Source organism: Garra rufa, chromosome 10 (genome assembly GCF_049309525.1).
Source record: "Garra rufa chromosome 10, GarRuf1.0, whole genome shotgun sequence".
In the NCBI taxonomy this organism is placed as follows: Eukaryota; Metazoa; Chordata; class Actinopteri; order Cypriniformes; family Cyprinidae; genus Garra; species Garra rufa.
Genome location: NC_133370.1, coordinates 42,270,318 through 42,285,969, shown reverse-complemented (window position 1 = coordinate 42,285,969; position 15,652 = coordinate 42,270,318). Strand labels below are relative to the sequence as shown.

The 15,652-nt window shown below is 35.6% G+C and overlaps 2 protein-coding genes across 2 annotated transcripts in view; both read right to left on the bottom strand.

Annotated features, from left to right (window-relative positions):
- The window catches only part of LOC141344586 (structural maintenance of chromosomes protein 6-like), a 115,374-nt gene that overhangs the window by 90,444 nt on the left and 9,278 nt on the right, over positions 1–15,652 (bottom strand). Inside the window, exon 10 of the mRNA XM_073849462.1 lies at positions 2,112–2,126. Within this exon, the coding sequence (XP_073705563.1) occupies positions 2,112–2,126 (15 nt within the window). The remainder of the gene's footprint in view (positions 1–2,111; positions 2,127–15,652) is intronic.
- Positions 7,445–15,552, bottom strand: LOC141343756 (structural maintenance of chromosomes protein 6-like). Its single transcript, XM_073848392.1, has 8 exons — positions 15,526–15,552; positions 15,254–15,400; positions 14,781–15,076; positions 14,290–14,415; positions 13,441–13,546; positions 13,130–13,282; positions 7,938–8,035; positions 7,445–7,793 (listed from the first exon to the last, which is right to left on the bottom strand). The coding sequence occupies exons 1-8, from the start codon at positions 15,550–15,552 to the stop codon at positions 7,697–7,699; spliced, it is 1,050 nt and encodes a 349-aa protein (XP_073704493.1). The 3' UTR covers positions 7,445–7,696.

Below are 15,652 nucleotides of genomic sequence, written 5' to 3'. Positions count from 1 at the left end.
AAATTTACAGATAAAATAGTCTAGGTATAATATGATATGACTACTGTAGTTACAGTGGAAGTCAAAAGTTTGCAGAATGTTAACTGCAAAATGTTAGTTATTTTACCAAAATAGGAGGGATCATACAAAGTGCATGCTATTTTTTTTTATTTAGTAACGACCTGAATAAGATATTTTAGATAAAAGACATTTACATATAGTTCACAAGAGAAAATAATAGTTGAATTTATAAAAACAATTACCCCGTTCCAAAGTTTACATACACTTGATTCTTAATTTCTTAATAACATGTTGTTACCTGAATATTTAGTGATATTTGTTTATGAATCTCTTGTTTGAATTACAATTTGGTCCCACAAATTCTTTGGTTGCTCAGCATTTTGGTGTATTTTGAAACATTTCCAAAAATGTTTTTTTCAATGGTTCACAAGGTTTCTGTGAAACATTGAAAACCTTTTGAATTTGAAGATCAGGGTAAATTGAACTTATTTAGTCTACTTATAGCTTCTGAAAGGCAGTACTAAATGAAAAAAATATGATATTTAGGCAAAATAAGAAACATGTACACAACCTCATTCCATTCAAAAGTTTACACCTCCGGCTCTTAATGCATCATTTTTCCAACTATCACAAAACAAAACAAAACAAACCAAACAACAACAACAACAACAACAACAACAACAACAACAACAACAACAACAACAACAACAACAAAAACAAAACAGCTGTGCATCATTCAGGTAACAAGACAATATTAAATTCAAGTATATGTAAACTTTTGAATATTTTCTCTTGTGGACTATATGTATATGTCTTTTATGTAAATATCTTATTCAGGTCAGTACTAAATATAGTACTAAAACCAGCACAATACCAAAACATGACATGCCTCTGTAATGCATTTCCAAAATTTCCTTGTTTATTATTATTATTTGTAGGCTTGCTGTATAATGCAAGCTACAGTTGAGGTCAAAAGTTTACATACACCTTGCAGAATCTGCAAAATGTCCATTATTTTACCAAATAAGAGGGATCCTACAAAATGCATGTATGAACCCTCTTATTTTGGTAAAATAACAGAATAACATTGACATGGCATGTTTGGTATTGTGCTGGTTTTGATTGGACATTAATTTGTTCTTGTCACACAGACCTGACTAATAGAGGCGAATTCGGAAACTTTGTTACAGCTAATTTACCGTGGGATACTGCGCAGGTACAGCATTAACGTTACTTCAATTAATGTCACGTTGAAGTTCGCTTTCTGCTAAAATGTTAGCGGACAGGCGAAAGAATTTAAAAGTTGATAACATCTGTTTCTCCAAACCACTGCAGACATGTAAAACAGACAAGCGGAAGATATAAATTACTGACTAATGTGTTTTTTATGTCAGTGTACGTACAAGTGAGTGAAACATACACAACATACCAGTAAACCCTCCTGCTGCTGCTCCTCGCGCGCTTTAAGGTTAACGCTTACATTACAGACTGAGATGGAGTCAGTCTATGAGTCAGACCACGGTCGGTTTGTCTCCACCAATCAGATAACTCTCTGCCAAGCGATTGCTGGTTGATCATTCGAATAACAAATAATCAAATTCAGTAAAAGCTGAATGTAAATATATTCTTTATAAAACATTGCAACTTTCTTTTGAACCTCTATGTACAATAGGCTATATAGGCTAAAATGCGTTATTTGTTTGCATATTGGAAATCCAAATCATCTTTATATCTTTTAAGATTAGACAGATAAATAACGATTGATCACTATACAGGTGCTGTACATATAATTAGAATATCTTCAAAAAGTTGATTTATTTCACTAATTCCATTCATTGTTTATTGTTTATTTCTTTTAATTTTGATGATTGTAACTGACAACTATAATGAAAAACGCAGTGGACCAACACCAGCAGATGACATGGCACCCCAAACCATCACTGACTGTCAGGGATGGGCAGTAGGCCTATTTTAGATACATATATTTAAAATACGTATTTGAAATACTAAATACTATTTTGTATTTTAAAGCCTTTGGGAAAAATCTAATGTAATTTGTATTTAAATACATTTAAGATGAGTATTTTGTATTTTCAAAATACATAAAATACTTTGTGCCAATCAACCTCTTTATCAGGGTGCTGATTTAGTTCAGACCAGAGGTGGGTACCCAAAATCTGTATTCAAGTAAAAGTACAAGTACTTATGAAAATATTTACTCAAATAAGAGTAAAAGTAACAATCTTAATAGTTACTTGAGTAAGAGTAAAAATGTATCCGGTGGAAAAAGTACTCAAGTAGCTAGTTACTTCTGATCTAATTGATATGAAGTGAAAAACCTGAATTTCAAACTGTTTGGAAAGCCTCCACACACCTCTCCTTGAAAACATAGGCAGAAGTAAAGTGTATATATATAAAAATTTAATACACAAATATAAAAAAAACATCAAGGAATTAATTTTATTTCATTATATTTATTTCATTAAGTGTATCTGCAGAATTTTTATTTAATATTAACTTAAAGCAATTCATGACACCTTTTAAGATCTGCAGAAGTAAAATAAACAGTAATGGGATTGGACAATGTAAAGTAGAATATTAAGCCATAAAATGGCATGATTTAAAATTCAGATACAGGTGCACACAAAAACAAAATATCATACACTATGGCATTTCATCCTTTATACCATTAAAAAGGATATATTGAGTATATAATTTATTATATTTATTTAAAACATAAATATTACTGTATTTGTTTAGATTTTTAGAAGGCACCTTAACTTTTTACATTTTCAACTGTAAACTGTGTTTGCTGCATATAAACATGGGTTGATAATTGCAATCATTTGACCATAAACAGCTGAAAAAAATGTATTGGAAAAGTTAATGCTGTCACGAGGTGGCGCTGTAGGAGCGCTGAAATATTACGGTTTCCATCGTAACGGCTGTACACAAAGCAGCATTAACGCAGGTTTATCAGGCATGAAATGAAAATGCCAACAACACGTTTCTGAGGACAGTCGGTTCCCTTCAGATACATTCATATAAAGACATCCGTGCCACATTTTGTCTTTGAAATGTGCAGCGTGCGTATTTCTTCAATGACATCATTGCCTTTTGAAATTCGTCTTTCTGTCCTCAACTGTAAGACCTCTTAAATTATAATTAAGACGTACTTATACTATTTAACATATTTAAAACTTTTATGGCCTTAAATTTGATACAACTAAGTTGAGGAGTTTATAAGGACCTGCAGGAGCCCTCTACTTTACGATAGCCCAACTGGAAAACACAATAGCCCCGGGAAGTCGGGCTACCGATTTTGCGAGCCCTGTATATATATATATATATATATATATATATATATATATATATAGTCAGTAACGGAGGAACCCCATCACATGTAGCGAAGTAAAAGTTTTTTCAGTATAAATGTACTTGAGTAAGAGTAAAAGTACCTATCTTTAAATATACTCTAAAAGTACTAGTTACACCAAAAATGTACTCAAGTAAATGTAACGAAGTAAATGTAATTCGTTACTACCCACCTCGGGTTTAGACACAGCCCTTCCCCAACCTTAAAGGGATAGTTCACCCAAAAATGAAAATGTGATGTTTATCTGCTTACCCACAGGGCATCCTAGATGTAGGTGACTTTGTTTCCTTAGTAGAACACAAACGAAGATTTTTAGCTAAAACCGGTGCAGTCTGTCAGCCATATAATGGGAGTGGATGGGCATCAAACCTTTAAAAGTAAAAAAAATAAATAAATAAATAAAAACATGCACAGACAAATCAAAATTTTCACCCTGCGGCTCGTGACGATACACTGATGTATTAAGACACGAAACGATCTGTTTTTGCGAGAAACAGAACAGTATTTTTATAATTTCATCAATATCATATATCATCAAAACAGCAGTCAGCACTGGATCAGCGACTTTTCTCAGTTTTCTGCATTAAAGGTCCCATATTGTACACATTTCTGGAGGTTTATTTTAGTTGTTGATGTCCTTAATAATATATATCTGTGGTATAACTGCCAAAATCCATCTCAATATATTTTTACAGCTCCTTTTTTTGAGCTCTGTCAAGAACAGGTTGATTTTGGCCCATCTAATTCATATTCATGAGCCTCTCTTCTGATTGGCCTGTTGTTTTCTGAGTGACACACATCCAAGCCAACTACAAGTAACTATGGTCATGTATGCTGTAGCCTACAGCCTAGCCTGCTGTGCTTGGTGATACTCAACAGGATATTTCAGAATGATCATTGTTTTTTTTTTGTCTTTTTTAAACACTGAATGCAGTAAGTTACGTAACTGTTGCTTTTGTAAAGCCCCTTTTACAATGCGCGTTGATTCCGGAAAATTATGGGAACGAGCGCTGTGTGAACAAAAGCCAGAACCAAATGCCATTAAGGCAGTGTTGTAGGGATGATGCACTTTACCCTGCGACTCTTCACGACGGAAAAAATATGTGCAAGTGGAATGAAGCGGCAATCGGGCAGCCCCTCACTATCAGCGCTGAAAATCAGGTTACTTTCAGTTTAGTGAAATGTACGCGACGCATTACATCTCACATCCAAATGTCACGTCTTTAGGGGCTGTGTGTAAAGCACGCACAGATTCCGGAAAACAACTGTGAATGAACCTAATTAAGCAATTCCGTAACAAATCGTGGGACTTCCGGAATGGCTGTGTGAAAGAGGCTGAAGTTGACGTGCCACTGGTCTCTTAACGTTGTTCGGAAGCCTGTGTAATGATGTAGCTTCACATCTATCGACTGAACAGGGTTTTCTCCACTTGTTTTCATGTTGTTGTTGCTTAGCAATGGCATGGACGCAAAGTTGTCGAGGTTTCACAATAGGAGGGTGGGACGTGATTGGTGCTCGGGGTGGTGACTGAAGGCGGTGACTGAGTAGATCGGACGTCACATCTGTATGGAAGTTACAGCGGCTCGTGAAAATGAACAGCTACTTTAAGCAGGCTGTGTGCAGTTTACTGTGGATTGACTGTTTTGAAACTTATATGGTAGTTACATAATCCCCAGACCTCAGTTATCATGAAAAAAGCCAGGAAATTTCGATTCTGACAATATGGGACCTTTAAGGTAAGGGTGTCATCATGATCAATTCCTTGTTGATTAATGTTAAAATGGTGCATCATTAAGATTTGCCTTTAGTAAACATGAAAGAATAAAAAAGCACCGACACGTGTAGGAGAAAAATAGCGTTAGCTGCCTGTTATCCAATCAGCTTTGATAGTTTTTTTCCTTTGTGTTATTGATCTTTATGTTATTGAGTTCTTGTTACTGAGCTGAAGTCATGATGGTGATAAAACGTAATAAAAGATGTTTTTCCTACAGGGCAGGGGAAGGGAAGATAATTTCTAATCAGTAGTACACATGTAAATGTTTTTGTTTTGCATTCAGAATATGTCCAGATATTTCAGCCTAATAGGGATGCCTGAACTTGATGGCCAATTTCACATGTATTTTGTGTATTTTAAAAATACAAAATACTGTATTTGTATTTAAATAAATTTTTTTACACAGTATTTTGTATTTGTATTTAAATACATTTTTCCACTCAGTATTCTGTATTTTTATTTTAAATACATTTCTATGTATTGATGCCCATCTCTGGCTGCAGTCCACTCTTTGTGAATCTCCCCCACATTTTTGAATGGGTTTTATTTCACAATTCTCTCCAGGGTGCTGTTATCCCTATTGCTTGTACACTTTTTTTTCTACTACATCTTTTGGACAACTGTCAAATCAGCAGTCTTCCCCATGATTGTGTAGCCTACTACAGAACTAGACTGAGAGACCATTTAAAGGCCTTTGCAGTTTGCAGGTGTTTTGAGTTAACGAGCTGATTAGAGTGTGGCACCAGGTGTCTTCAATACTGAACCTTTTCACAATATTCTAATTTTCTGAGATACTGAATTGGCTTTTCATTAGTTAAAGAAATAAACACTTGAAATTATCAGTCTGTGTTGAATGAATGTATACATTATACAAGTTTCACTTCTTGAATGGAATTAGTGAAATAAATAAACTTTTTGAAGATATTCTAATTATATGACCAGCACCATAGTGTTCAAATGCCCATTATAAAACGAATTTATATAAACTATATGCATTTAGCACATTTTTGCACATCTTTTGTTTTGTTTGTACTGGATCTGGAGCTGACATATAGCAACTCTTTTTCATACATTAAATAGACTCATAAGCCTACTTTTTTTTTTAACAAAAAAAGTAGCGTAGTAAGCTAGCATCACAATTTAGCATTGGGTTATTATTAATTCACACAACACATAAAACAATGCCCACGCCTCTTTGCAAGAAGTTTGGTACGTCAGAAGATTCCATGGGTTGTTAATATTATATAATATAATATACCTGGCAAAATGAACTGATAAAATGAATGTATAAATAAATGCATTTTTTGTAATTTTTTTAATTAAGTGCCTGCCAATGTCACTCCACCAAGTGACGCCATTGACCACATTTTATTTTAAACCAATGCTTTGATTGGCATGAGGTCTGCAGATATTAATGTTTAAATTAAAACATTAGCATTTATTTAGGCTCTGGACGGAGACTGGTACAGTATCTTTTACTTATAACATAGGTTAAACTGAAATGAGCCTTAGCCAACTTTAAACTATTTTAATATATAATAATACATATACATACATACATAATAGTAATTATATTAAATTAATAATAAAATAATTTAATTATAACATAATTTAATACATATATTTAATGAAAAATAATTTAGTATAATTCTTTATGATAATTGTATTATCATTCTGCACTGGATTAAAAACACAGTCAGTCAGTCAGTCAGTTCCTTTGCAGACATGTTGAAAAACCAAAGAATTTGTGGGACTTTTATGAAGACCAGTAGTCAGTTTAACTGTTCAGGACAAACAAGGGACTCATGAACAACTATCACTAAATTAAAAAACACAGCTGTGGATCATTCAGGTAACAACACAGTATTAAGAATCAAGTGTATGTAAACTTTTGAACAGGGTCATTTTTTTTTTTATAAATTCAAATATTATTTTTTCTTGTGAACTATATGTAAACACCTTTAATGTGGAATATCTAATTTATGTCAGTACTAAATCAGAAACAACATACATTTTGTACGAACCCATCTTATTTTGCTAAAATTAACATTTTGCAGATTCTGCAAGGTTTATGTAAACTTTTATATCTCTCACGTCATTTCCTTAAACCAAAATAGACTTAGGATTTTTTCCATACTGTTACACCAGTAATACAACACAATGCATTTTTGATAAATGCATAAATGAACATAATCGTGACGAAAGTTTTTGTTATACTAGAAATATTTTTATTTATTTTTTAATTAGTTCAGTACTAAAAATAAACATTGTAAGACTGAAAAAATTAACATAACTGACCATTAAATGACTTGTTCAACAGGTTTAATCTACAAAGTACAAATGCAAATGACATTGTAATAATGTTCATATTTATAAAACATAAAAACATTTATATTTTAGAAAAATGTTATGGCAGAACAAAACAGAACCTCTAAAGTTTGGGTTTAAGTAACTCAATTAAAAGTGCAGCTGTCATTAAAAGTACTTTGCCTGCTATGACTTGTTTTGCCTCAAACACATTAGAAGATGTTCAGTGGACAGCGGCATTATTCCGAGTTTCTCTGAGTGAAAGGAAGAGCAGATTGGCTACTGTCAGGGTCTATCAGACGGATGATCCGGACAAGGTTGTTAACTGGAAGGGAACTGGGAAAAGAAAAGCAGGAGATTACATTTTTACTAGGACTGTCAAATAGTGTTAGAAATTATAAAAAAAAATAAGGCAAAACCACAATCATGTCTTCTAATCTAACTAATTTTGTCTGTTTTCACACCAGAGAAGCTGTTTACCTCACGCTCTGTGGTGTGAAGAAAATAAACTGTCTGTAACGCTGACGGGCAGCGATATTCAGCATCATGTCCATTGAGATCCTCCGGTTCACCATGTCCTGAAAGAGCAAACACACATACGGTGACTGCATGCTCTTTTCCAGGACTCCAGTCACCTGATTCTCATCAGTAATGTTATGGGCTACTCAGCATGATATATCAAGCAGGGCGACAGCAGTTTCCAAAACTACTATACACATTTTTCTATAGTATAATTATTATGAATACTATATGGACACATATCAGATTGAGAGGCTATATTAATTACAGTACTTGTAAAAATGTATGTTAACATTCAACCATTTAAATGAACTATAAAAATCTAAACTGTGAAAAAATGGTGACCACTTACAGCTAAAATATAAAAACAACAGCAAAAACTAAATGTACTACAGAGAGGAGGTGGCACAGTTGGCTGAATGGTGTGGCACTAACAATCTGTCCCTCACTGTGGAGAAGACAAAAGAGGTTGTAATGGACTTCAGGGGAAACTCTGTTGACCACCCCCTACTGACCATGGACAGCTCGACTGTGGAGAGTCAGCAGCACTAAATTCCCTGGGGTGCACCTCACAGAGGATCTCACCTGGACCACCAACACCATGTCACTATCCAAGAGGGCACAACAACTGCGCCAGCTGAAAAGGGCCCTCAATTCCAATCACCTGACCCCCCTCTAAAACCTTATCTGCAACCCTACTGACTGAAACCATGACCCCCCCCCCCCCCCACACACACACACACACACCACCACGTGAAAATCTCAGTGCAATTATGAGTGTGCTACACACAGGTGAGTGGGCTGAACAAACCACATGTATAAAACACACTCTTTCCCCTCTACATGCACTAAAAACTTTCTTACAAAAAACACAGTGAAAATCTGAAACCACAGGTCAGTGGGCTAGACAAACCCCCTGTAGAAACACACTCTTCTCTCTATATGCACTTTCTTACAAACACTCCATGTTACAAGGACTAGACAAGATAACACACATTTACTTGTGAATGCACCACAAGTCATATTGCACTTACTTTTTAACCTTAATACCTCTTTTGCACAATATCTTGCACAATATTGTATAGTATTATGTAAAGTACTTGTATATGGCATTTTTTTTTAAGATTTTATTTTTGCCCACAACACTATCGGCGCCAATGTTAATGGCGTTATTTTAATGACAAGAACGCATTAAAGGAAAGGAGGTGAAGTGCTCTGCATTTGCTCTGCATTTAACCCATCCAAGTGCACACACAGAAGTGAACACACACACACCGTGAACACACACCCGGAGCAGTGGGCAGCCATTGCTGCGGCGCCCGGGGAGCAGTTGGGGGTACGGTGCCTTGCTCAAGGGACTCACCTCAGTCGTGGTATTGAGGGTGAAGAGAGTGCTGGTTATTCACTCCCCCCACCTACAATCCCTGCCGGACCTGAGACACAAACCTGCAACCTTTGGGTTACAAGTCCGACTCTCTAACCATTAGGCCACGGCTGCCCCCGTGTATTATTGTAGTGCAAAAGCAGATTAATAACATGTTTCCTTTGCTCTCACACAAAACCGGACACACACTCTTAAGAATACACTGCTCTTGCTGCACGCACTCAAAACGTGTCTCTCCTCTTGGTCAAAGTGTGCGTGTGCGCTCAAACGGTGTCCTGTGCACTCGCAAATCTCTCTGTGCTCATGCGCTACATTTGAAGTATTTACGCTCCTGGATTAAACATTGTCAAAAGTTATTAACCAATCAGATTTCCACTGACTGATAAAAGTCAAATCCTGCGTGGGAACTAAACCTGGAATTCTTTTGACAATCAAAGATGGATCTGTAATTTCTTTACAATTTAATACTACTTAGTAGGGGTTGACTTCAGATTTATTTAAGTCGACATTTATGTGATGAAAGTCAAGTCGACGTCAACTAGTTGCTTATGAAGTCATTATTGAACAAGTATGCCTAAACCTTAAAGGAGAACTCCGGTGTGATATTGACCTAAAGTGTATTGAATCATGATACAGAGTGTGAACGTACCTTGCATATCTCATCTCGTCTTGTCCACTGCAGTCCGAAATCTGGGGTCAGTTAGCCGATGCTCACAACAGGTTGTCAATGAGAGTCAATAGGGCATCGAAGTAGCCATGTAAATAAATCACTGTTTTACGCCATTTACGAGGCACAAAGTAGCTCCACACTTCATTGGTAGACTTCCAAGGGCCCTGACATTTAAAACGAAAATTGAGAACTCAGAAAAAGCACCGGTAGTTTATTTACGAGAAGATTTATACAGACAGTAACTGCAAGAAGTTTAGCCGTCGCCGCCATCTTGAATTTAGTCACGATAAGTCGAGTGACGAGCAGGAAGGAAACTACAACCTGATAAGTTGAAAACCTGATAAGTTCCTTCCAGCTCGTCACTCGACTTATCGTGACTAAATTCAAGATGGCGGCGGACTCTCAATTTCTTGCAATTACTGTCTGTATAAATCTTCTTGTAAATAAACTACCGGTGCTTTTTCTGAGTTCTCAATGTATCGTTTTAAATGTCAGGGCCCTTGGAAGTCTACCAATGAAGTGTGGAGCTACTTTGTGCCTTGTAAATGGCATAAAACAGTGATTTTTTTTTACATGGCTACTTCGATGCCCTATTGACTCTCATTGACAACCTGTTGTGAGCATCGGCTAACTGTCAACTGTCAACTGTCAATTCAATTCACATTGAATTAGCTATTCATGTTGTGGACTTTTATTAATTCTCATTACTCAGTAATTCATTATGCTTGATTTTAGTTTTTTTTTCTTCTATCGAGTATACTCTGTACACTGTAAAAAGTTTTCAGCAGCTGCCTCAAAATTTTAGGCTAAATCAGCTTAAAACTACAAGTCATTTTAACTCAAATAAAATGAGTTGATTTAACTTGAAATGTTGAAATGACTTAAGTTAATTTAACTTAAAATTTTAAGGCAGCTGATAAACTTAAGTTTTTAAGTTGAAACTGGTTAAAACTTTTTACAGTGTGGGATGGTGCATTTGACAATCTTGCGAAGCACTTATTCGCGCGTACTCAGGACAAAGTTTGAGGGCGCACACGTAGCCTAATATCTGAGGGAGCGCAGAGCCATGATCTCTGTAAAGGAGAGCAAGCCCGCTGCAAGCCAAGAGATTCGTGCAGGCACCCTCTCGTATTATAATAATGCACTCTTGACATTTGCCATTAAAATAATGCCAAAGCCTCAAATAAACGATGAAAATGAAAATAAAGTCGTACAAGCTACAGTCCACTTCTTGTTGGTTAAAATAAACCGAGAAAATTTTGTGTTTTTTCATGGGTGCTCGATCAAACAGGTTCATATTTTGAAAAATGTAGTTAATATTTGCATCATTATAGATTTATCTCATCCACCCACAACCCACCCGCAAATAATCAGAATGCATTTTTTTATTACCCGACCTACAGATTATCCGCAGCGCCCATGGATATAAACCCAATCCGCAGATCACTAGTCTGTAGCCTATGTTTGTGCGTTACAATGCAGCAGTGTATTAGATTAGAACGGCAATTAAAATAAACTGTTTCAAACGTGCATTCTCCTGTTCAATTTTAAGCATCAAGATGGTATAATCACATATCTTGTGAAGCACTTTCGGAATATGCATTTATCTATCATTTTAACTGTTTGTGAAACAGCGTACTCCATAGACTTCTTATCCTGTTGCACCCTCTATAGGACCAGCGACTAGTTGTAGTCAAGCTGAAAGCGTCATGGCAGAGCATTAAAGTCGACTAGTCAGTGCAACCCCTACTACTTAGTCATATTTAACAAATGTAGTCTATCGGCCTATGGATAGAAATTGGGTGCTTGGATGATTTGTACATATTAGTAACCTCTGTCAAACCCTCTCTAAAGACTTCATATATAAGGTCAATGTTGTGCCACATTAAATCAGATAAATTAACTGAATTTTCATTGCAATAAATGTTCAAAAGTAACAATTTAATCAAATCAACATCAAATGAAAAAAAAAAAAAAGATGTAAGATGTAACACAAAAAAGGATCTTCTAGAATCGCTGCTGTTTGGACATTTATTGGGATTTATTTTTTAATCCGTGTTTGTTTTCAGTTCTGAATAGTTAGATTCAGACTTTATATTCACTTCATATTACCTACAAATTCAGTGGCACTCTCCTCTAAAACAGTAAATTACAGTTATATGACAGCTAATAGATAATTTTATTGTTCAGTCATGGAAGTCTGATTGGTTAATAGTTTTTGACAATGTTAAATCCAGGAGAGAAAATACTTCATATGTAGCGCATGAGCACAGAGAGATTTACGAGTGCACAGGACACCCTTTGAGCAAGAGGAGAGACATGTTTTGAGTGCGCACACTCTCTAAGTGAGAGCAGAGTATTTCTGAGAGCATATGTATATATATACATATACACGGAGAAGCATCCGGCCTCTGGTGTGTCCATGTCATCAAATCTGGCCCTCTAAAAAAGTTTTGGACAGCCCTGCCATAGTAGAATTGTTGCGTGTCTCCAAGCAACACAGTGGTGTTTAGTTTTTTTGAATGAAACCTTGTTTTGAATGAATTCTGTGAACCAATGATTCAAAGGCCCATTCATAAAGAGAGCGGTTTACTGAATTTCTTAATGAATCAGCCGTTTGAGCAAATCAAAGGAATGAATGACTCATAGTCACTAACTGCCACTCGCTGGCAGATTCAGTTTTATTTAGAGTATTATTTAAGAAAAACAAATAAATAAAATAATAATAATACATTTAAAATTCTGTCATCATTTACTCAACCATGTGTCATTTCAAACCTTTTTTCTGGAACATAAAAGAAGGCATTTTGAAGATTTCACAAATTACCTTCTTTAATCTTCCATACTTAATGTTAGGTCGTTGCAGCCTTAATGTTTAATAAATTTTATGTTGAATCATATAAATTATTTCTTTCTAAAGCTACAATTTGTAATGTCTACTTGATACTTTCACATTTACACAAAAATATCTTTAAATAACCTTTTGTTGGTATTTTCACAGTCAAATTTATTTTGCGATTATTTACATTAATTAATTGACACATTGTGTCATTAATTAAATTAAAAAATTTGAATCGACTGACAGCCCATATTCCTTACCATATCCACATCAAACGCATACAAGGCACAGAATGGCACTTCAGCTATTTCCCACAGTGACAGGAGGAAGCACACAGTAGAAAACGAACGCTCTCCTCCAGATAGTGAACGCATGTCACTCACATCGGCCTTACCACCCTCTCCTGGCTGAACCTGAGGAATACACCATCATCATGGGAAACTATTGTAACTTTAAGAGATCACAGTTAATGCATACATAGTAAAACCCTGACTCCAACGACATTTATTGAGTGTTAATTCATCAAGAAAATAACCACATTAATGATTGTTATCATCATGCAAAGTCTTACCGATATGGAGAGAGTCTCATTCTTGTGGTCAAAGGCTATCTTCCCAACGTATCCTCCCTGAAACAACATGGAGTCAAAGTACCACTTACAGCGTACAGACAAATACCTGGAAACACACAGAAACACAATCTACATCATCATGAAAAACCTCAAATTTGCGCTCAAAATGGACAAGCCCTTTGATATATCCCAGGGCAACTTGCTGTTTTAAGGGAAGGCAGTACAGGCAAAAGTAATTGTTTTGGCACTGGTCAATTTTAAGATTTTGGGTTTTAAGACTTTAGTTTGCTGAACTTTATCTATGTGCATCAGTTTTTTTCTGGCTGATGTCCGGTACAATATTTTACTGATGTATGGAGTGATAAAAAGAGATCCAAAATCCCTGTAAAAATGTTTTAACTCTAATATGTCAGCAACAGATTGATGTTATTATTGAAATTATTGCATATTTAATTAAATATGCATAAATATTGGACCATTGCATTTTTAAACATTAACATTTAAAAAAAAAACTAGTAATACAAAAAAAATGTATGTTTAATGTAATTAATCAACTGAGGAAGTTGGCTATATTTTCCTTTTTTTAATTTATTTATTTTTTTACACACCCTATTCACCTGTGTCCAAAAAGAAATGTGTCTACACAGAAAAATAAATGAGTAAAACTCATACAGTAATTTATCTTTGATAGAGATTAAAATATCAAAAGCACACAAATTTGTTAAATTTGAGACAATTGAATTGGTGGTCTAAAGTTTAGGCTTATTCAATCAATCCATTTAAAAACATTTCAAATCAGTAAGAAAGAATCAGATGAGAACATGTAATGAAGACGAGAGTGAAACTTACTTTCTACGTTCATTGTAGGCACAGTGTTTGGTGTTCATGACTTCTGTTAACTGGTGGATGAAAGCCTTCAGACCTCTGACTTGTTTGCGGACCTTATTGAAATTATCCCTCGCCTCATGCAACTGCCTAGAAGATTCAATGACCAACAACGTCACGATTATAACATCATGAAATATAAACCTCACCCGTATGATAAACTATGTAACTACATGGCAGTACCATATTACTGTATATTATCTGATTACCATATTAATATGTTATTACCATGGCATAATTACTGTATAATTTAATATACAGCAATATACATGGCTGTGGCCTAATGGTTAGAGAGTCAGACTTGTAACCGAAAGGTTGTGGGTCCGGCAAGGATTGTAGGTGGGGGGAGGGGTAGATGCCGTTGGGAGGTGCCATTTTAAATTTCCCAGATATTTCTAAGCTTGATAGTGGGATCTCTGTATTTAGAAAAGACTTTTACCAACAACTGTACTAACCTTCTAGTCTTTTCTTTAGAAGCGGTACAGGCCTGTTTAAACGGACCGATCTGCTGAAACAGAGTGGAATCCTGGAAACTTTGATCTTCCAGCTCAGCCTGAATGTGATTTATCCTCTCCACAGGAGCATGAGTTTCAGAGAAGATGGGTTGGAAGAGGGGTTGGGTCATAATGAAAGAGCTGGGATGTGACATAAAGCTGTTTCCTTTCGCCAGGCTTTTGAAGTATCTGTGTTTGAGTTCTTGGATTCGCTTGTTAAGCTGATCTGTATCCTTTTCAAGGTCTCTCAAATTAGTCTTTTTACAATGGAGACCAGCGTGAGCCAAGTAAAATATAAAACAAAAAGAAGCAAAGTAAATTTCTTGTTTATCCAATTACCACTGAAATTTAAGCACATTTAAATTTCAGTGGTAATTGAAATCTAAGTTTCTATTTTCCTCTTTATTGTGGTGTGCATGCATGCAAATGTGCACCTCAGCGGTTTTGTGAACTCGGCTGCACGTCTGTGCTTGGTTCTTCAGTTCGGCACACTGAGGCTGCAGCTGCTGCATCCGCACCGTCACACCCTCCAGCTGATCCTGCAACTCTCTAAATGACCTGATGGCCTCCTGAACTTTCCCCTACAAACAAGAAAAACCCAAATAGACACACTGCACATTACTGTGAATGAACATAATTAGATTTTTCATTAAGCATTTTCAACACATTTGAAATAACTAGGGCTGCTGTCTGTGCACAACCCAACAGAGCTGTGTAATAACGGTAAAAACATTGAGGGTTGCAAATATAATAATCTAAAGGGCCTTTCACACTGCACATTTAAAGTTGTCTAAATGAAGTTCCTAGCAATACATATTACTAATCAAAAATTA